The sequence below is a fragment of the Vipera ursinii genome (genome assembly GCF_947247035.1).
Source record: "Vipera ursinii genome assembly, chromosome: 1".
Classification (NCBI taxonomy): Eukaryota; Metazoa; Chordata; class Lepidosauria; order Squamata; family Viperidae; genus Vipera; species Vipera ursinii.
In genome coordinates this window covers 140246567-140269717 of record NC_139512.1, presented here as the reverse complement: position 1 = coordinate 140269717, position 23151 = coordinate 140246567, and the positions used below count along the sequence as shown (strand labels likewise).

The window sequence follows — 23151 nt, the reverse complement described above, 5'->3', positions numbered from 1 at the left end:
TTCATCCTCAAATCCTTTTGTTGTCACAACTCATCCATGTAAAAATGAACTAATCAAATAGCAAGTTATGGAAGATTAAATATTACTTCTGCAGGTCTCGTATGAATGGAGGAAACAGCTATTTAACTTTTACCTCTTTGATGAAGTCAGCAATTGCTTTGATCCTCTATGATAATCATAGAAAAATAGATAAGACTGCATTTTTTAAGTGGCTGGCAAAGTGCAGAGTTATGCTAGATAAACACAGAGAAGAATATGACTTAAAGTTAAAATGTTTTCCTTCGCTCTTTCCCCCACAATGAGCCATGACACTTTTATTGACTTTGATTTTCTGTTTTAAAGAAAAACTGCATAAGCATTATTTTTCATAGTACTCATAGTACTTATTTACTATAGTACTATAGTGCTATAGTACTTATAGTACTCAGTCAATCATTTTATTTTGGTCATTGACCAGCAAACGTATAGTAAAATAGTTGAGTTTCACTGAGTTCAGTAAGAATTATTTTCCTATGTGTACAAGATAGTAGCCTTAATATAATTTAATAATTAAGAACTTCATTAATAAATTAAAAACTAAACTTACAAAGTTCCTCTACTCAAAATAAAAGGCAGAAATAAAATCTCTGGAACTGTGATAATTGAAGAAATGGAAATGGATTATTTCCTCAGCATGATATTTACTAGGAACAATGTAAAATAACATATTTTGGTATTAGTGGACAGATTCATCATTTTTTTCCCCTCTAACATTTATGTTTTTCAGCCCTAATTTTGATCCAACTGGTACAAGCATAATTTTTGTTCCTTTTCTTTTTAAGTATAGACATAAATTATGTCTTTTGACATGCACAGAAATGTGTGATTATTTTTCTAGACATTTTTCGGAACATATTCACTTTTGTAAGAACTTTCACCCTTTTTTTGTATTTCCACAACTTATAGATTTTTATATGCATTTTTAAACAGAGAACTCCATCCTTAACTTTACAAATATGTAAAGACTGAAGAATATTTTCATGTATGTGAATTTCATAAAATGGTAATAAAAAAAATCAAACCAAGCAAAAAAATAATCCTCATCTTTTTTGTGTTCAAGTTTGATTTTTAACTGCTACACTTCTATATAGCACATTTATAAATTTGGATTCCTGAGGATCAACATATATATGATTTTTAATGTTTTATTTTCAACTCGAACATATTTTTATTTTAATGTTCAAGATATCTTAATATTCTGGTAATTTTAGGGCCATATGAAAACAGTCTTACAATTTTAAACAATCAAGAAAAGTCACTTTTAGAACATTGAAAAAGGTAATGATATAATGCAATTGATGATATAGCAAAATAATTACTGCTGTTTTTTGGATGTTTCTTAAAAATAGGATAAACAAATGGAGTTGGGCAGTACGGGACCAAAAAAAGATCCTACCAACAATGGCAACATTTCAAATATTAAACTATACACTTTCCTGTAGTGATACTCTACTAAATTCTGAATAAGTCAAAAACTTCAGACCTAATCTGGTTGTTGTTGTAAAACTTAAATTTTAAAATTTCAGAATCAGAAGCTAAATGCCTTGACAAAAGCCTATAGCTGCAAAGATCTTGTCCCACTCAAGTTAGTCCAGGATTAAGAAAGCAAATGCCAAGATACACAGTCCAGAAACAAACATCATGTAGTTTGTATGGATTGCTCTTTAAAAGAGCAAACAATATTTTACAAAAACATGTGATAAAGACTGGAGACTAAAATACATAAAATGAGGATTTGAATCACACAACCAGGATAAAGGTTCAACAATTATTTATTTATTTATTTATTGATGGGATTTATATCCCGCCCTATCTCCCGAAGGACTCAGGGCGGCTAACAACAAAACATATAATAAGTACATAAATCAAGATAAAATGAAATTGAGAACATCAGTGCAATAAAAAATTAGAGAATTTAAAAATGAATTAAAAATACTAAATATAAATTAATTAAAATGCCTGTCAGTCTAGGTCAGCCTGGTGGAACAGGTGTGTTTTGAGGCCGCGGCGAAAGGATTGGAGGTTTTGGGCTATCCGAAGCTCAGGGGGGAGCTGATTCCATAGGGTTGGCGCTCCCACAGAGAAGGCCCTCCCCCTGGGGGTCGCCAGCCGACATTGCCTAGCTGACGGTACCCTGAGGAGGCCTTCTCTGTGTGAGCGTACTGGACGATGGGAATTTGTTCCCGGCAGCAGATGGTCCTGCAAGTATCCCGGACCTAAGCCATGTAGGGCTTTAAAGGTAAGTACCAGCACCTTAAATCTCACCCGGAGGGCAACTGGTAGCCAATGTAGCTCACGCAGGAGGGGTGTAATATGGGAGTATCGGGGAGCTCCCATCACAACCCGTGCAGCTGCATTCTGCACCAGCTGAAGCCTCCGGGTGGTCTTCAAGGGCAGCCCCATGTAGAGAGCATTACAGTAATCAATACGGGAGGTAACGAGTGCGTGGGTGACTGTACGTAGGGCATCTCGGTCCAAAAAGGGGCGCAATTGGTATATAAGACGAATCTGTGCAAATGCCCCCCTAGCCACGGCTCCAATGTGATCTTCAAAACTGAGTCGTGAATCTAGGAGGACGGCCAGATTGCGTGCTCTATCAATGGGAGGTAACATCTCTCCTCCTATAGTCAGAGATGGAACCTCTTGGACTAAATGAGATGACGGTATGTACAGCCACTCAGTCTTGGCCGGGTTGAGTCGAAGCCTGTTTTCTCCCATCCAAATCTGTACCGCTTCCAGACAACGGGACATCACATCAAGGGCATCACTGGGTTGGTTCGGGGTGGAGATGAATAGCTGGGTATCATCAGCATATTGATGATATTTCACCCCGAAGCTACGGATGATCTCTCCCAGCGGCTTCATATAGATGTTGAACAGGAGGGGCGAGAGCACCGAACCCTGAGGCACTCCACAATTAAGAGGCCTAGGGCTTGACCTCTGCCCCCCTGCCAGCACCGTCTGCGAACGGTCCGAGAGGTAGGAGGAGAACCAACGCAGAACGGTGCCTCCCACTCCCAGCCCCTCCTAACTGCTGTCCTAACTTCTATAACAAAACAGATTAAGGATACACAGGTCCTTTTACTCACTCACATAAATGTAATTCCAATTGAACAGTCGGAACTACTCATGGGTAAGCATATATAGGGCCCCAATATTTAAACTGCAGTCATTAAAATTGTAATTGTACTCTTCAAATAATCTAATCAAATGGAAGCTATGTAAAAAGCTTACTGTAACTATTTCATTTTCCTATATTATAATAGTGAAGTCGCCAGGTTAGAAACTAGGAGACAGTGAATTCTAGTCTCAACTCAGGCATGAAAAACCAGCTGAGTGACTTTGGATTAGTCACTCTCTCAGCCCAACTCACCTCACAGGGTTGTTGTTGTAAGGAAAATAGGAGGAGGAAAGAGTATTGTGTGTGCTTGCTATCTTGTTATTTAGAATAATAAAAAGGGGGATATAAATAAATAACTCAAATCTTTTAAAGTAGGGGTGTCAAACTGCCGGTCCATGGGCCGGATGTGTCACACAGAAGCCACGCCCACCCCATTGCAAAACAGTCCCAATACGTCGCACAACATCACGTGACATTGTGAGTTTGACATGTCTGTTTTAAAGTAATATTCTAGTAGAAGGATACTGTGGTAGTAGTAGTCTTCCTAGAAAGGGGGATGTTTAATAGAATATTCTCCTATTCATCTTCAATGCATTGCTCTCAAACAGACATATTCAATGTATTGTACCCAAGAGAACTACTCACACTTTAGCCCACTTGTCAAGTTCTTCATCCAAGTAAGTTTTAATTTTCTTTGGCTGAAGACCAAGAGAGTGTCCAGCAAAGTAGATGCAGTTTTCATTCTCCTTCACTAAAGTTGGATTGGCTGAAGGGGAAACAATCCAAGAAAGTCATTAAAAGACTGGCACTGTTCTTATCTGTTTGAAACAAATATAAAAAATGACAGATTCATTTATATCTGAAGACATTAACACATTTTTAACAAAAGATTATTCTCCTGCTATGGGCCTTTGGTACACAGAGCAAAAAGCATTTGTGAAATTGCCAAAATTCTCTTAATTAAAAGACACAAAGATATCTGCCAGTTCTAAAACATGTGCTTACCAAAGACATATGTTTTAATATTGATTATACTATAGTATCATGCTGCATAAATATTTAAACCATGCTACGTGTATCAAAGCATAGCAAAAGCATGTTAATCCACTTCTCTTTCAACACAAAAGAAGATTGTAAGCTGTTTTTATAGTCTTGGCCTCATTCTAGATGTGCTTGGACCAGAATGCTCCATAAAAAAGATTGATGAGGAATCCTAGTCAATGTTCCAATTCTTTGAAGGAGAGCAGTAGCATTTGATCTAAAAGGTTGATAACTACTGACAGAGGGCTACCAAGGATCAGATGCTCCCCAAGAAGATGAAGGACTAAAAACCATGCCTAATGAAGAAAAGTTGAACGAATGTCATATGTTTAGCTGGACAGACAAGAAGATTGAGGAGCCATGATAGCAGTCTTCGGATATCTAAAGCTATTTCAATCTGTTGCCCAACAAGGTAGGACCAAAATCAGGGGGCTAATATTATGGGGAATTATATTCAAGATCTATATTGGAATTCTTGCAGATTGCCTCACAGAGTATTATGTTCTCTTTTCTTAGCAGATTCCACATATGGAACTGAATGACTTCTGACGTCCTTTCCAATTCTATGATTCCATGAAGGACTTCCATTTGTGAAACAGATTTCTTCTGTTATTAATCATTATGCAAGAATTTTGATCTGCTTCAACAGCATGCTAGACATGAAGTATTGTGCAGGCTTCAAAAATTATTTATAAGACATGCTTTGGAGATTGGAGAACAACTCTGTCCAATATTCATTTAAGTGTGTCTGTATTTTTTCAGGCTTGAAGAAAGATTCTGTTGCCATAATGAACTGAATGACGAAAACATTGTCTCTTTTCCTTTCAAATAATTTTCAAAATGTGAATAACATGGAAGACAAGATCCCTAAATCTGAATACAAAGCTACGCAGAACATACTGTATAAGAGAGAGAACAAATGTGTTAGAGGTCCATATGGAAATGTCAAGAGTTTTGGATAAATGGCATGCTATTTCATTTTTTTAAAAAAATAATAACTACATATTCTTGGAAAATAATTCTAGCATCCCTCTTTTCCCCGACTCCCCTTTCAAATCAGCATGAATTTTCAACATCTATAAAATATAAACACCATGGACAATAGAAATACAGAGGACTTTTTAGGATTTAAGGTATGATTAAGTATGACATTAAATGTGCTGTAATCTAGGCAGCAGAATATGTAGTTTTGTTGGCGAACTGTCTCATTGCTCATTTATAGTTAGTGACAAATGTTACAAAGCAATTAGGAATATGCTATGCCCATGAACTGCCCATGTATGACTTTGTATCATTTATTTTATTTTATTTATTTATTTCCTGCTTTTATTATTTTCACAAATAATTCAAGGCAGCAAACTTTTTTTAATCCCAACTCTATTATTTTTTATAAATAATTTTCCCCACAACAACCCTGTGAATTGAGTTGGGCTGAGACTGACTGGCCCAGAGTCACCCAGCTGGTTTTCCTGGCTAAGGCAGAACTAGAACTCATGGTATCCTGTTTTTCAGCCCATCGCTTTAACCACTAGACTAAACTGGCTCTCATTATCTATGGCTGATTATTAAATGTCTAATTTGGAAAATCAGCTTCAAAATCAGTTTAGGAATTAAACTTTTTTATATTTATTTCAGATTCTTAATGGGATACTCTATGTTACAAGCAGTGTGCTAGTACAGTTCAAAGAATCCACTTTTAAATTAATGTACAGGCATTACTTGAGTATCATTACAATTCAACAGATGCTACTGCTCTTCTGAGAATGTTAAACACCTATATTAATGTGGCTAACTTGCTCAACATAATAAATGGATAACTTGCTAACTTGATAATTTTAGAAAGACTTCTTCAAATGAATGGAGGATATTACTGGTCAGAGAAAGTATTCCTATCCTGGTCACTTTATCTGTAGAAGAAAATAATTCCTGTATGATCAAAGTCTGATATCACTTATGTTACATGGACACGTAGAGAAACACTCTCAGAGCATTTCAGCAATTAAATGATTTTAGCAGAAGTGGGTTCAGATAAAGTGGAATGTGACCAAATATCCATAAAAATATTTTATTTATGTTATTTATTTATCAAATTTATTATAAGACATGTTGTGGTAGCATGGACCAGCCTCCCACACACAGTTTAACCAACTTATGAGCTCCCTAGTGTATTTCTGTGGGATCCTTAAACTGCTGGAACATCCATGTTTTAAGGGATTTCCTGAAGGTCAACAGATTCGGATATTGTGGATATCAAACTGTAGTAACATATTTATTAACACAGAATTTATGTTCATGTTGTTTTATATATTTTATTCATCAGATGAGTTTTTAGCCTCTTAATTAGCTTTGAAAATACATTTACTGATAGGCAATTCTAAACAATGAGTTTTCTTTTTTTTCTTCCCCAATTGTAAATTGTAAATATGCTTGAAAATATATGTGCAGGGAATGAATGCTATCATTTAGGAATCAATAGCTTACATGTTACATGATGCTCTTCTTATCCTTAACAGTCTGTTATCTAAACATTAAGAGGTTAATAATTTTCATTCAATATCATACAAATATCATTGTATCAAAAATATAATCTATTACAACTACAGCAACATTTACAAAATAGAAAACAATATGAAAAAAGCTACATGGTGCTCCATGTTCAGTCAACAGTGTCTTCCCATAAACATGCTCCCCAAAATATGGATAACTAAGTCAGCTATCCTACCCACAATAAAATGTCAGCTCTGGTCTTTGCTCCTGAAGAAAGCTATGAACAGCCATGTATTTTGGTTATGTTAAACAGAAATATAATCTAATAAGAAAATTAAAAAATGAGATCCAGCTAGGTGTAGTGCAGGGGGTCAGCAAACTTAAACACTCAAAGAGCCACTTGGACCCATTTCCCAGAGAAAAGAAAAAACTGGGAGCCGCAAAACACTCTCTCTCGCGTACACTCGCACGGGGGAAGCTTGATTGAAGAGTTTAATTAAAAAGAAATAAAGGCTGAGAGAGAGAGAGAGATGCTGCTTTCTGCTGTTTCCTGCAGGAGCCCTGCCCAATAAGTTTGTCAGCTTGTCGGAGAACAGCGTGAGGCCATTCTCTTTTTTCACACACACACACACACACACACACACACAGAGAGAGAGAGAGAGAGAGAGAGAGAAGGGAAGCACAACTGCCTCTCTCTGTCTCTGTCTCTCTCTCTGCAAATGGCGGAGGACAATTGGGAGCCACAGGAGAATGCTAAAAGAGCCGCATATAGCTCCAGAGCCATGGGTTGCCGACCTGTAGTCTAGTGATTAAGGCTGGGGTCTTCAAACTTGGCCCTTTTGTGACTTGTGGACTTGAAGTTTGAAAACGCCTAGGTTAAGGCATCAGGCTAGAAACTGGGAGACCGTGAGTTCAAATCTCACTTTAGCAATGAAAGCCTGCTGGGTGACTTTGGGCCAGTCACTCTCTCTCAGCCCAATTCCCCTCATAAGATTGCTGTTGTGGGGGAAATAGGAGGACGAAGGAGTATTAGATACATTATATTTGCCACCTTGCATTGTTTATAAAAATAATAAAAGAGGGATATAAATTTAGTCTTCCATAAATGTAATACATTTGTACAACTTTTGAGGACTACTAGAAGTTATTAGGACTCTGCACATAAAATATATTAAAATGAAATATATATCTATATCTATATCTATCTATCTATCTATCTATCTATCTATCTATCTATCTATCTATCTATCTATCTATCTATCTATCTATTCATCTTGCCATGATATTGTATCACTAAGGTGATAGGCTGTAAAGAATTTTCACTCAATAGGAGACAAAAAAACTTTGAGGGCATAAAATATGTGTTGGAATCCCAAGTTAGATAAGCAGACTTTCATTCACACAAGTCTTTAACTCTCACATTCTCTTTGTATGCCCCTTTCAAATTTATTCAAGAATGTTTTTCAGGAATAAATTAGTTGAGAAGCTGCGAGGAAGGAGAAATGCAATTGCTAGCTGACTCCATTCTACTATGGGAAGGAACGCCTGAAGCCATAGCGTCATGTCCTTTAATTAAACGTGAGAAGAGGTGATTAGCCTGTTTCATCTCATTTCATTCCCTACCCTACTATTTCCTATATCAGGGTCATGAGGGACAATGCTCCATTTATTGCAAGTGCATGTTTTCACATGTATCAGCCACTGATAGCTTAAACCTGAATGTGTAGAAGTAGACAGCTTGAAAAAAAGTCTATTAAAATTTACATAAAAACCTTATTATATAAATACAACAGAATACTAAAGCAATTTCATTTTAGGGCTGTGGGAAAACAGATTAAATAATTGCAAAGCATTTCAAGGTAAGTTTTTGTGATACTGCTTTTAACTCAACCGCTAATGCATTTGCCACATATAAAAGACAACTAAGTTCTTAATTAAAGCTTTAAAGACTTTTAGAAAACACAAACATTTCAATCTAATCTATAATAATAGCTTTGTCTTGTGTTTTTTTTTTAAATCAGCATCCTTATAAAAATGAAGAATCATAGAGAGGTAAATATTATTCACACTTCTAAATTGGTTATGTCCACAGTCCTTTGTTATTTTAAAGGATAATGATGAAGTCTATAGAGATTATAAGTAGCAAATATTTTATTTGAGATTCAGAACAATAAATTTCATCAGGACTCTGTAAATCTCAGCCAAGCATTAAAGCAGATAGTGAGTTAAAAGCTGGCATAAAATACCAGGTGAGTATTAAAACATATACAGTATAAAATACCAAGCATGTATTTCTCCTTTCTTACTCTTGAGTAAAAAAAATTGACAGATCCAACTTGGAACAGTATCTCTTCATATAATACTACTTATTGCCCTTTTCTTAGAAACATGACTAATTTTTAACCGAACGATCACCATAATCTATGTTGTTTCCCATTCCATTCATTTTTAATTAATTTCTGTCTTCTGTACCTCTGCAACAAAGATGCTTAGAAGACATCAGAGTGCATCAGTCACTGTCACAGACCACAAGTCTCTTAAATTAACCAGCTTAATTTTTTTCCTAAATATTTTAAAAAGATTCATGGGTAGGAGAACCTGCGTTGTAGATTTAAGTCAAAATCCAAACTTCAGATACCGGTATATTTTTTTAGGCAATTGAAGACCAACTTGCTCAATTTTCAGAAAGAATATAAACAGAAATATATCTACAGGTAGTCCTCAATTCACAGTTACAAAGGACCCCCAAATTTCTGTTGCTAAGCAAGACAGTTGTTGAGTTGTGCCCATTAGTTTTTGCCATAGTTGTTAAGCCACTCACTGCACTTAAGTGAATTGTGTGGTTGTTAAATGAATCTCACTTTCTCCATTGACCTTTGCATGTCGAAAGCTGGTTGAGAAGGTTATAAATAGCAGTCACGTGACCCCAGGACATTGCAACTGTCATAATTACATGCCAGTTGTGAAAACACCCAAATTTGGATCACGTGACCATGGGGATACTACAACGATCTTAAGGGTGAAAAACAGTCATAAGTCCCTTTTTTCTGTGCTGTTAGAACTGAATGGAAGAATTTAAAAAGACGATTGTAGAAACACAAGTCAACGGAGGAGGACCAGAAACTGGAGGACCTGAAAGATGAAAACCAAAAACTGGTGTAAATTAATGGAGAACTGGAAGACTCTTTGGCTGTTATAGAAATGGAGCAAGCGTCATACTTTTTAAGATTTCAAAATATACAGGAAGATAAGGAAGAGGATCCTTTAGAACTGATGACAGAGTTGCTGGCAGACGTACTCGGATTTGGGAAGTGACAAATGGCAGGGGAAATAGACCAGATATATCGTGTTAACTCCAACTATGCTAAAAGAAATAAGGTGCCCAGAGAAGTGCATGTCAGATTTTTAAAAAGAGCTACAAGAGATGAAATCCTGAGAAAAGTAAGAGATGAACCGCTGAAATACAAAGAAAAAGAAATTGTGGTTCTCAAGCAAATCCCTAGAAGGATAAGAGAGGCTCGAAGAGACTACCACTTTTTAACTAAGAAACTTGTTGAAAAAGGAGTGAAATTCAGATGGTTGATTCCAGAAGGGACTTTAATCTACTGGGATACGAAAAGATACAGACTGTATACACCACTTAAAGCATTGGAGTTCTTTGATAGCCACAGAGCCTTTCTGGAGAGAGATGACTCGGAACCCAAGAAACAAGACGAAGCGCAAGTGGAAAGTGAGACCGATCAAAGAGTAAGAGAAGAAACCGAAGAAACTAAAACTACACACTCTTATCCAGAAGAGGGTGCAAGACCAAGAGATCAGAGACAGATAAGATCGACTAGAAAATTAAGACCCAGATATAATTGAAAAAGATGGAGGAAATTGGGATTTTATCAATAAATATCAATGGCTTAAACTCCCCCTCCAAAAGGAAGAAAGTTTTTACACGTTTACAAAAATTAAAAATGGATATAATTTGTCTTCAAGAAACCCATATTAAGAGGCAACCTATCAAAATTTTAGAACAACCAAAAATCGGCAAACTTTACTTTACAGCGTCATCTCAAAAGAAAAGAGGAGTAGCTTTTTATATCAAAGAAGCCTTGGTGGAGCAGTGGGCTAATGCCTCCTTAAGTAACACCAGCTGCCTGCAATTAGTGCAGGTTCGCATCCCACCAGGCTCAAGGTTGACTCAGCCTTCCATCCTTCCAAGGTAGGTAAAATGAGGACCCAAATTGTTGGGGGCAATTAAGCTGACTTTGTAATAATGCCGCTTGGGGGGGGTGTGAAAGCCCTAATAAGCAGGCATATACATAGAATGAAGGCTACTGCTAAGCTTGTAAGCCGCCCTGAGTCTTCGGAGAAGGGCGGGATATAAATGGTATTAAAATTAAAATTAAATTAAAATTAAAAAGATGATGCCTAAACAAATTTATGCAGATAATGAGGGGAGAATTTTAATGGTTGAAATTATGATGGACCAAAAGCAGATATTAATTAATGATTGGAATATATGCACCTGATGACAAACAAGAACAATTTTATCTTGAACTATCTAAGAAAATATTAGACTCAAATTACCAAAAATTTGCATAATGGGAGACTTTAATGCAATAGTGGATGGAACTTTGGACTATAAAAGTGCTAAACAAGGATGGAAAGGAGGAAATTTACTACCTAAAGCATTTTCAAAAATGATAGAAGAATTTAGTATTTTAGATATATGGCGAGAGAAAAACCCAGAGAAACTACAATATACATTTTACTCAAATAGACACAATCATGGTCAAGAATTGACGTGATATGGATTTCGTTGGACTTGAAACTGATGATTAAAGAGGTGGAAATTGAAACCAATGATTGGGCAGACCACAATCCAATAAAGGTGATCTGGAAAGGAATTAAGAAACCTAGATGGTCTCTAAACAAATCGATATTGAAAGACAAAGAATTCCTACAATTAGCAATAAAGGAAATGGAATTTTTCTTTAAAATAAACAAGAAGGAAGAAACATCACTTCAAAATGTTTGGGACACTGCCAAAGCATATTTTAGAGGCCTGACCATAACTTATATTGCTAAGAAGAACAAAGAAAAGAAACGAATACAATTAAAATTGAGGGACGAACTTAGAAAACTAGAATTAGAATTACAAATAGATCCAGATAAAGTAATACTCAAGAAACAAATGGAAATAATAAAGCACAAATTAAATTTAGCTGAGATGGAATTAATGGCTCAACAGATCAAACGGGTCAAAGAGAACTCTTTTGAAAATGCTAACAAGCCGGGAAGATGGCTAGCATATAGATTGAGAAAAAGAAAAGAAAATAATAAAGAAACTCCAAGATACAAAAGGAGAAATACAGTTTCAAAATAATGCAATGAGAAAAATTGTAAAAGAATATTATGAGACACTTTATAAAGCAAGAGAAATTTCTAAGGAAAAAATACAGTAGAGCAGTATTTAATAAAAGCAAATCTATCGAAAATTCCTCAGACTATCTGAAATATATTGAACGAACCAATCACAATGATGGAGACTACACAAGCTATAAAAAGGCAAAAAAAAAAAAAAGGACAAGACTCCGGGACCAGACGGACTGCCTGCAGAATACTACACTGCGTTACAAGACGTGCTTACTCCGATCTTGAAAGAACTTTGTAATGAAACTCTTCTGAAAACTAAAATACCAAAGACATGGACTGAAGCTAATATCACTTTAATTCCCAAAGAAGATGCAGATTTGATACATATAAAAATTATAGACCAATTTCATTGCTAAATGTAGACTATAAAATTTTTGCTTCGATAATGGCAGAAAGAATTAAGAAATTTTTGATTGAATTTATATACACAGATCAAAACGGCTTTCTGCCTAAAAGACAGATAAAAAACAATTTAAGAACAATCTTGGACGTTTTTGAGTATTATGAGGCCCATCCAGGCAAACAGATGGCTTTGATATTTCTTGATGCGCAAAAGGCGTTTGATAACTTAATTGGCAATTTATGTTTCAGCAACTTTTGGAAATGGATTTTGGAGAAAACTTTATGAATGCAGTTTATGCAATTTATGATAAACAGACTGCTAGAATAATTGTAAATGGAGACTATATAGAAAACTTTGATATTAAAAAGGGCACAAGACAAGGATGTCCTTTATCACCATTGCTATTCATATTAACCTTGGAAGTATTGAACAGAAATATTAGACAAGACTCTGAGATCAAAGGACTGGAGATAAAGGGTGAAAAATATAAATTGCAGGCATTCACGGATGACTTGGTCTTTATACTGGAAGAACCTCTGGAAACAAGCACAAAACTGTTGGCCATAATAGAACAATATGGTGAGGTTGCAGGCCTGATAATAAATAGAGAAAAGACCGAAGTTTTGACACAGAACTTAACAGAAAAACAGAAAATGCAACTTGCAAGAAAAACAGATCTTCAAATAGTTAAAATTTAAATACCTGGGAATTTATTTAACAGCAAGATGTATAACAGTGAAAGGGGAGAACTATACAAAATTATTAAAACAAATAAAACTGGACTTAGAAAAGTGGAAAAATCTCCAACTGTCAATATTGGGGAGAATAGCTACAGTTAAAATTAATATCTTACCAAAAATACTCTTTTTATTTCAAACCATTCCGGTAAAATTAGAAAAAGCCTTTTTTGATGAACTGAATACCATAATATTGAAATTTGTTTGGCAAGGGAAGAAAGCACAAATTAAAGTGCAGGACGTTAAGAGAAAGGGGAGGACTTGGACTTCCAGATTGGAAGTTATATTACCAAGCCGGTATTTTAACGTGGATTAAAGAATGGATAACACTTAGAGACAAAAGATTACTATACCTAGAGAGGCATGACCTGCAGATTGGCTGGCATGCCTTTCTGTGGTATGGAAAGAATAAAGCGCATAGATATTTTCAGAATCATGCTATAAGAAAGGCACTTCTCTTTAGAATGGGAAAAAATAAAAGAAAAAAATTATACTAAGATACCTGAATGGCTCTCAACAATGAAAGCCTTTGCTTACCCAAACTTAATTAACTATGATAAACTTGTAACATATAAAGCCTTACTGGACAATGAAGGAAGATTGAAATCTAGACAAGACTTACAACAACAAGGTATTGACCTACCATGGTGGACATACTTACAAATTCAATCAAGATATGAAAAAGACGTGAAAGCAATGGGGCTCTATAAGGAACAGACAGAACTTGATCTTACATTGTTAAAAACAGATGAAAAGCTGATTAAAAAACTCTATAGATTACTGCTTAACATAAAGGTGGAGGAGGAACAAGTTAAAGAAACAATGATAATACAGGCAAAAAATGTTGGTCATACTATAGAGCTTGAAGAATGGGAAAAGCTATGGGATAGAAATATTAGATTAACCAAAGCTGTATCATATAAAGAAAATTTGTATAAAATGTTTTATAGATGGCACATGACACCAGTGAGACTAGCTAAAATGTTTAAAAATACTTCAAATGCTTGTTGGAAATGTAAGCAATGACCAGGTAGTTATTATCATATCTGGTGGACATGTCCTAAAGCAAAAAGGTTTTGGCTTAAGATACATTTATGGTTAGAGAAGATGATTAAAAAACAAACAGAATTTAAACCAGAATTGTTTCTCTTAGGAATGATAGGCCCTAACTATGATAAGGAGAGCGGATACTTAATGTCACATGTATTGACAGCAGCGAGACTTATGTACGCCCAATATTGGAAAAATGAAAAGTCACCGACTAAAGAAGTATTAATTAAGAAAATATTGGATTGTGCAGAAATGAATAGATTAACTTTAGAGATTAAAGACAAAGAGCATTTAGTTTATTACAGAACTTGGAATAAATTTTATAAATGGTTAGATAAACGAGTTAGAGAGAAAGGAATGTGATATGCAACTTTGAAGTTATTTGAGTAAGAATGTTATCATACATTGAAAATTTAGTATTGTTTTTGATAATTTATTAATCTATCAGTGTTATTGTTAGCCTCATTATCTTTATTTATGTATATCTACCCAGATAACATGCTGTTTGCCAAATATTGAATGTTATTGGGGGAAAACCCAACCCTCACCCTTAATCTTTCCTCTACCCAATCCCAAGTCCCCATTTCCCTACCTTCCTTTTTAACTCCATCAAAACTAATAAAAAAAATTTCAAAAAAAGAAAAGAAAATCTGTGGAGGGAGCTGCAGGTTCGAGCTGCCAAACATCAGCTTCGAAACCTTAATGACTTGGAGAGGATCTGCAAAGAGGAGTGGGACAAAGTCCTTCCTGAGATATGTGGAAACCTGGTGGCCAACTACAAGACACGTCTGACCTCTGTGATTGCCAACAAGGGTTTTGCCACCAAGCACTAAGTCAAGTTTTGCGAAGGGGTCAAATACTTATTTCACTCATTAAAATTCAAATGAATTTATAACTTTTTTGAAATGCATTTTTCTGGATTTTTTTTTTGTTATTCTGCCTCTCACTGTTAAAATAAACCTACCATTAAAATTATAGACTGATCATTTCTTTGTCAGTGGGCAAATGTACAAAATCAGCAGGGGATCAAATATTCCCTCACTGTATGTTCTGTATCCCGACCCCTGGCCCAACAAAGCAACTCTCAACAGGTATTATCCTGATGCCTGAAGGCTTCAAGGGTCTGGATAGGGAGGAACAGGTTAGGCTTAATCCTAAAACCTAGTGGCTTTTGGTTTAAGGAAGCCCTTAATCACAACAAGGTAGCCCCTAACCCTAAGTACAACTGATACAAAGGCTCTCAGCAGCTGCTCAATGAGGACTTGGCAGCAATGGCCAGGACAGTCTTTGTAGAACTCCATCTTGCAAATTAACTGCATCCCTATCTAGACTGGAGTGCTCTTCTCACTGTAACACACGTCCTACAATCTTCCATTTGAACATCTCCAAACTCCACACTATGCATGACTTCACTGAAAACCACTTGGAAGCTACAATCTGTCCAGGATTTAACTGTCAAGTACCTAGGGTGCTTTCCACTACACTCACATGACGTCATTAAGCCTTGAACTGCACTGATACCAATCATGCAGTTCAAGATCTTTGGTTGTAAAAGAATTCGGGTGAACATGCACACAGATATACTGCTGTCAGCATCAACCATAATCAAGACAAGAGCTTAAACTCAGTTCTGGTTAGCATGAAATCATTGTGTAGGGAGCAGACACTGAATTCATTATCCTGGCCATTGAGATAATTCTGAATAGTTTCTTCAACAGATGCTTAATTACTGACCCACTGAAGCAGGAACCACCACCTGCATGAATACCTGGTTCCACCATCAAACTATTCTTGCCCTTGTGAAGTTCCCCTGCCCCTAATATAATGTTGGATCTGTATTTTTATAACTTAAAATCATTATTTTGTGTTCATAACTCCAGAATGATAGAGAACATACCATGACCTTATTATGGGTAATATCATGCTCATAATGTTTCTACCTCTTTCAACTGTTCACAGGAACAATTCAAAGAAGAGCTTATAACTGAGTTTAAACAACTGTTTCCCATCATGAATTGGGCTGTTAAATAAATTCCTTTCAACTTCCATTTTGCATCTTCCAAACTGACATGCAAATCCTCCTGTGGTTGGTGCAGTGACAGTACAGCTTGTGTAAATGCACCTGCCCCACAAACCCTTGAAATCCTAGGTATGAGTAGCAAATATTTCAAAAAGGCTATTAGACTCTCACTTTTGTAATACCATTGGCTTTTTTCATTTTTTTTATCCTGAAGAAGGGAACACAGATAAAATCATTGCAGATGATTAAATAAATTATAGAATTCATACATTATAAAGGGTTAGGACTCATTATTGTATAATCTGGATGCAGAATGATACCATGACACGTCACCAAATTGACATTCTCGTAGTTTGTTTAAGATATTGCTAACCAGGCCCGAAGCCTATGGGTCATCTTCAGGCAGCACTAATGACTATTAGAGCAATCAAGAAGTCCTTCCATTGAATTTGCTAAGACAACGAAACAGTACATAGAGCAAAGAAGCCAACATGAGTCACATATGAAAAAGACGTGACTCCATCAATGCAGCAAGTTGCTCCAAAATGAAAGTCCAGTTGCCATAAGAATCTCAATGGAACCTTATGACTGGGTTGATCCAGTGACATCTCTCATGACCAAGTAAAGAAGAGGAGTAAAAACATGTACACTGTGCAAATAACTGTATTGGAGGTACAGGGAAGATGTGGGAATTAGAGGATGACTATTGTCTCTGGAACCAGTTTCCCAGTTTTTATTAACTTGAGACTTGGGTTGTAATCCAGTTTTATCTTGTTGTTGGACTCTTATGAATAACAAGGGCCACAGATACAAGCCAATGGATGCATACAATAGTGATTGCAAGCTTTGGAAGCATCAATTGGAACTAGAGGTCTCAATCTCTTCCCCAACCCAGTTTAAAAAATATGTTTCATTGTAGGCAGTCCTTCTGCCTCATCTAAGTCAGCCTTACCCAGCCATTAAACAAAATAAAGCCATCTCCCTAGGCACTTAATCTATGGGAGGATTGTATCTTTACTTCCAGATAAAAAAGAGACTTTTCTGGAATTTATTTCCGCCAAGATTTAACTTGGCTATTACTTGTCAAAAGCTGAAGTTGGAACAAATATGATTTGCTCTCTACTTTAATCCCTTCTTTTGCTACAAATACATTTGGGACGGGAGGGGTCTTGAGAAAGAAATCAACATAAGACAGGTGAAACTCGAAAAATTAGAATATCGTGCAAAAGTTCATTTATTTCAGTAATGCAACTTAAAAGGGGAAACTAATATATGAAATAGACTCATTACATGCAAAACAAGATAGTTCAAGCTGTGATTTGTCATAATTGTGATGATTATGGCTTACAGCTCATGAAAACCCCAAATCCACAATCTCAGAAAATTAGAATATTGTGAAAAGGTGCAATATTCTAGGCTCAAAGTGTCCCACTCTAATCAGCTAATTAAGCCATAACACCTGCAAAGGGTTCCTGAGCCTTTAAATGGTCTCTAAGTCTGGTTCAGTAGGAATCACAAGCATGGGGAAGACTGCTGACCTGACAGTTGTACAGAAAACCATCATTGACACCCTCCATAAGGAGGGAAAGCCTCAAAAGCTAATTGAAAAAGAAGTTGGATGTTCCCAAAGTGCTGTATCAAAGCACATTAATAGAAAGTTATGTGGAAGGGAAAAGTGTGGAAGAAAAAGGTGCACAAGCAGCAGGGATGACCGCAGCCTGGAGAGGATTGTCAGGAAAAGGCCATTCAAAAGTGTTGGCGACTTTCACAAGGAGTGGACTGAGGCTGGAGTCAGTGCATCAAGAGCTACCGCTCACAGACGGATCCTGGACGTGGGCTTCAAATGTCATATTCCTCTTGTCAAGCCGCTCCTGAACAACAAACAATGTCAGAGGCGTCTTACCTGAGCTAAAGAAAAACAGACCTGGTCTGTTGCTCAGTGGTCCAAAGTCCTCTTTTCTGATGAGAGCAACTTTTGCATCTCATTTGGAAACCAAGGTCCCAGAGTCTGGAGGAAGAATGGAGAGGCACACACTGCAAGATGCTTGAAGTCCAGTGTAAAGTTTCCAGAGTCTGTGTTGATTTGGGGAGCCATGTCATCTGCTGGTGTTGGTCCACTGTGCTTCATTAAGTCCAGGGTCAACGCAGCCGTCTACCAGGAGATTTTGGAGTACTTCATGCTTCCTTCCGCAGATGAGCTTTATGGGGATGCTGACTTCATTTTCCAGCAGGACATGGCACCTGCCCACACTGCCAAAAGCACCAAAACCTGGTTGAATGACCGTGGGATTACTGTGCTTGATTGGCCAGCAAACTCGCCTGACCTGAACCCCGTAGAGAATCTATGGGGCATTGCCAAGAGAAAGATGAGAGACATGAGACCGAACAATGCAGAAGAGCTGAAGGCCGCTATTGAAGCATCCTGGTCTTCCATAACACCTCAGCAGTGCCACAGACTGATAGCTTCCATACCACGCAGCATTGAGGCAGTAATTGCTGCAAAAGGGGCCCATACCAAGTACTGAGTACATATGCATGCTTATACTTTACAGAGGTCCGATATTGTTCTATGTACACTCCTTGTTTTATTGATTGCATGTAATATTCTAATTTTCTGAGATTGTGGATTTGGGGTTTTCATGAGCTGTAAGCCATAGTCATCACAATTATGACAAATCACGGCTTGAACTATCTTGCTTTTCATGTAATGAGTCTATCTCATATATTAGTTTCCCCTTTTAAGTTGCATTACTGAAATAAATGAACTTTTGCACGATATTCTAATTTTTCGAGTTTTACCTGTATATTGTATATATGGGAAACACCAGTCCCTTTGTAGAATGAATAATAATGTGTATGTTGATTCAGTCTAAATTCCAAATTATTTTTCATGACATGGAATCTTGGAAGAAAATAATAAGATAAATTGTTTTGCAATTTTAATAGTCACATTAGGTAACCAGTTTATACCACTGGAAGCCTACAAAGTTCACTCCCCTCTTTCCTATCTTAAATAAATTTACTATTCCTTTATAATCCTTATACATTAGTTCTATGGATAATGCATCTATTATCTTTATCTTTCATTAATATTCATCATCCTTTCCTATAATCATTTCAGCTTCATAAAGCTAATCAATGACTGGGAACCTTAGACTGGGATTTAGTTAAATGCCAAAAAGTGAACCAACACAAAACCATATGAGATGTCCAGTCAGCCAAATTGTTTAATTTCTTTTGGATTAATAGCAACAGTCTATTGGTTTCTTTAAATGATGGCCTCATTTTAATCAGTTTAAAAACATAAGAATAATATAGAAATGGCTTGGTATTGCCTTCTTTGGGGATTTTTTAAAAAAAATTCTCACTCTGTCTTACAATCCTTTCAATTTACTGGTGATCTCTCATATTGATGTCTGTCCTGTTTAGCTAGATTTGTCAGCTATGGTGCTACTCATTTTAACAATGAAGTCCTCATTTCCCAATTCTACTTTAGAGAAGAGAACAGAAGTACAAATCATAGAAAAAGAAAAAATAGAGAATGAATGAATGAATGAATGAATGAATGAATGAATAAATAAATAAATAAATAAATAAATAAATAAATAAATAAATAAATAATTTTATTTATATACCGCCCTTCTCCCGAAGGACTCAGGCCGGTGAACAGGGCAAACATATAAAAATACAAAATACAAAAATTAAAAAGGAATTAAACAAGATGCCCAAGTTAACAATAGATTAAAATACATTTAAAACAACAATAAAATCCAAACCCAAATCCCCCAGCCAGCAGCCTTGGGAGTTGAAGTCCACGTGTCTTAACATGGTTGAAGTATAATTTAGGAAGTGTTCTTCACAATACTTTGCATATGATGAAAAAGGTTGTGAATGGTAGCAAATGTAAATTTTGCAAAACTTTTTTTTTCTTAAAAAAGCATAAATCACAAAGTGATGGAATGAAATAATATATGAAAAACATTTACTATGTTTAAAATATAATATATTATATTATATATTATAATATAAATCCATGTAATGATAATCTTCCTACCCCTACTCAGAATCTATTCAGATGTATCCCTGAATTCTCAAATAATGGAATGATATTTTTCCAATTACTGAATAATGATGAGAGGTGGTTCATTTTCTTGGCCTCGGATTGGTTGAGAGCGGTGTTTTTCAACCTTGGCAATGTTAAGACACGTGGACTCTATTTGAGAATCCTCTTTGCCTGATTCTCCCGCACCTCCATACCAGATATTTTTTTTCAAATGAATGGAATTGAAGCCATTACTAAGGTTTAATTCCTAAGAGTAACAAATAGGCCTGTCACCGGATTTAAGAAATTTTATTCTTATTGGTTGTATTGATTTTAATCATGTATTTTACTAATCAATATATTTTCTGTTATGTATATATGTATATAGGGGATGTTACACAGAGATAGCCACTGACACCACCAGGTGGCAGGGTGCCCTGTCAGGATTGGAAGGGCAGTCCTTGGCGGGAAATCCGGACAATGGGATTGGTTCCAAGTATACCTGGCTAGGTATATAAGAGGGGCAGTTGCCCCTTTGTTTGCCAAGTCTGTGCTTCATCAGTAAAGAATGTTATGCTGAACCCTGTTGTCCTGCATCGTCCATCTTGGCAATGCGGTCCACAGCCCACAATTTAACATTTTCTCTCTCTTTGCACTTTAATACAATTACTCCTGAATTTTAGATATGTACCACAGTTACAGCAAACATATTAAAAGAAACATTTTCAGCCGGACAACAGAAAGAAGCTGTACAATATATGTGTACTTGGAATGTAGACTTCTAACACAGTTAAGTACCATGGGGATCTTATAAAATTAATCAAGAACATTGTTTTAATTAATCAATCTGTACAATTATTTAATTAACCATTAAGGCCAACTATCCTAGCATAATTATTCCTCTTAGACTGCTCTCATTCCAGGCATTTATATGGAAGATTTGATGGATTCTAACAATTAACAACAACAACAACAAAGCAAAGCCTGTAGGCTTGAGGCTTTTTTTCTTTTCTTTTGTGCAATAAGTACTAAATGCAAGCAGCAAAAACCTATTAAGATATGCTCTTGCCTACAATTTTCAATCAGGCACTATATTGTTCAGGGAGGCTGAGTGACAGCATAAGCACTACATGAGGGCTGCATTGTATTCATTCGTTTTGTTCAGCAGAGGAGTGAGAACATGGAGTATTCAACTTGAGGCCTTGATTTAGCAATGCAAGAAACACGCTGGGTTCAGAGAGGTGGCTGCCAGCGCTTCATTGCTCTGTTAAGCGGCAACGATTCCCGCAATTTACAACAGAGGCATGCAAAAAAAAAACCACAAAAAATGAAAAACACCAGCAAAGCCACCTTAGTATAATTGCACTTCTTACTTGGAGGCAGATCCGTCACTTTGGGAATGTGGAAACATTCGCGAAGGTGTTTTAGCTCATCTTCTTCATCTAAGTGCAGAGCGACTTTCTTATCTACCGGACTGCACTCTAGTTGGAAAGCAATTGTTTCTATAACGCTTGCTGGTGAGACATGAGAAGGCAGATCCATTTTCAAGGAACACATTTCTCATTCTAAAGATGGAGAGAGAAAGGGAGAGAGAAAGAAATCTCCATTTAGGGACTATGCCGTGCATATGGGTTAGCGTCTGATGTGAAGATTGTAGTTATGTATGAGCAGCCAACTACAAGCTTTTCAAAAATGAAATGCTTGGCAGTGTGAGAGAAAAGTGAGAAATTCTCAATTCCAGCATTTTTCAAGGCAGCAGACTGCTGTAGCCCCGAAGCTATTAGCTTTAAATATAATCTTTCCCCCATAAAGCTCTATCAGCAACTTCTCTGTTCTACCACTGCTTCAACAGCAGTAACAAATTCTATAGTGTCATTCACACTTGCAGATTCGGAAAGCTGCCGGCAGCATGACTGCTCCTACAATCTGTGCTCCTGAAAATAGCAGGTGTATCACCACATTTAAACTGACGTTTTTCAAGCCCAAGACGCCTTTACGATCCTTGGCATCTTAATTTACAGAAACTAAGAATATAGAAACATATAGATTGGAAGGAATAACTTAAAGATGGGCAATCTCAGACTTCCATAAAGGACTCTTAAGAAAAAGCTTCATTTTTTTTCCCGATCAGGCACTTCACAGACCTTATGAGGCATCGATGTTCCTTCCCAAACCAAGAGAAGGACTTTCCACTTCCAGACTTTGTGTTCAAAACGGGGGGGGGGGGGGGGGGGAATGAAACTTTGACTATGGGTTTTGCTGATTAGTGTTGTTGTAGAAATGGCTAGTATAGGTAATTAGAAGTAGTCCTTGACTTACAACAGTTCATTTAGTGACCATTGATAATTACAATGACCCTGAAAATAGTGACATGACCATTTTTCACGCTTATGACTGTTGTGGTATCCCATGGTTATATGGTCAAAATTAAGATGCTTGGCAATTCACTCACATTTATGATGGTTGCACTGTCCGGGGTCATGTGATCACCTTTTGCAACCTTCTGACAAGCAAAGTCAATGGGGAAACGAGGTTTACTTAACAACCGTGCTACTAACTTAACAACTGCAGTGATTTACTAAACAACTGTGGCAAAAAAAGGTTGTAAAATGGGGCAAAACTCACTTAACTTAATGTTTCACTTAGCAACAGAAATTTTGGGTTGTTAGACAAGGACTACTTGTAGTGTAGCTGCAACCTCAGTTTTATTTTATACTTTTACCTTATTACTGAAGTAAAAATGTTGAGGTTGCAACTACATTAAAAAAAAGTTGGAAATCCCTGCTTTTTATTTCTTTATTCCCCTCTAACTCACATTTCTTTCCTTTCTTTCCCCCATTTTCC

The 23151-nt window shown here is 36.4% G+C and overlaps 1 protein-coding gene across 1 annotated transcript in view; it reads right to left on the bottom strand.

Annotated features, from left to right (window-relative positions):
• KYNU (kynureninase) overlaps positions 1–21924 on the bottom strand; it is a gene marked incomplete at its 3' end in the record, with an annotated part of 113562 nt that extends 91638 nt beyond the window's left edge. The window contains exons 1-2 of the mRNA XM_083348754.1: positions 21681–21924; positions 3806–3926 (exon numbers count right to left, since the gene is read on the bottom strand). Of these exons, the coding sequence (XP_083204880.1) occupies positions 3806–3926; positions 21681–21864 (305 nt within the window). The 5' untranslated portion in view covers positions 21865–21924. The remainder of the gene's footprint in view (positions 1–3805; positions 3927–21680) is intronic.
• Between the last annotated feature and the right edge of the window lie 1227 nt (positions 21925–23151).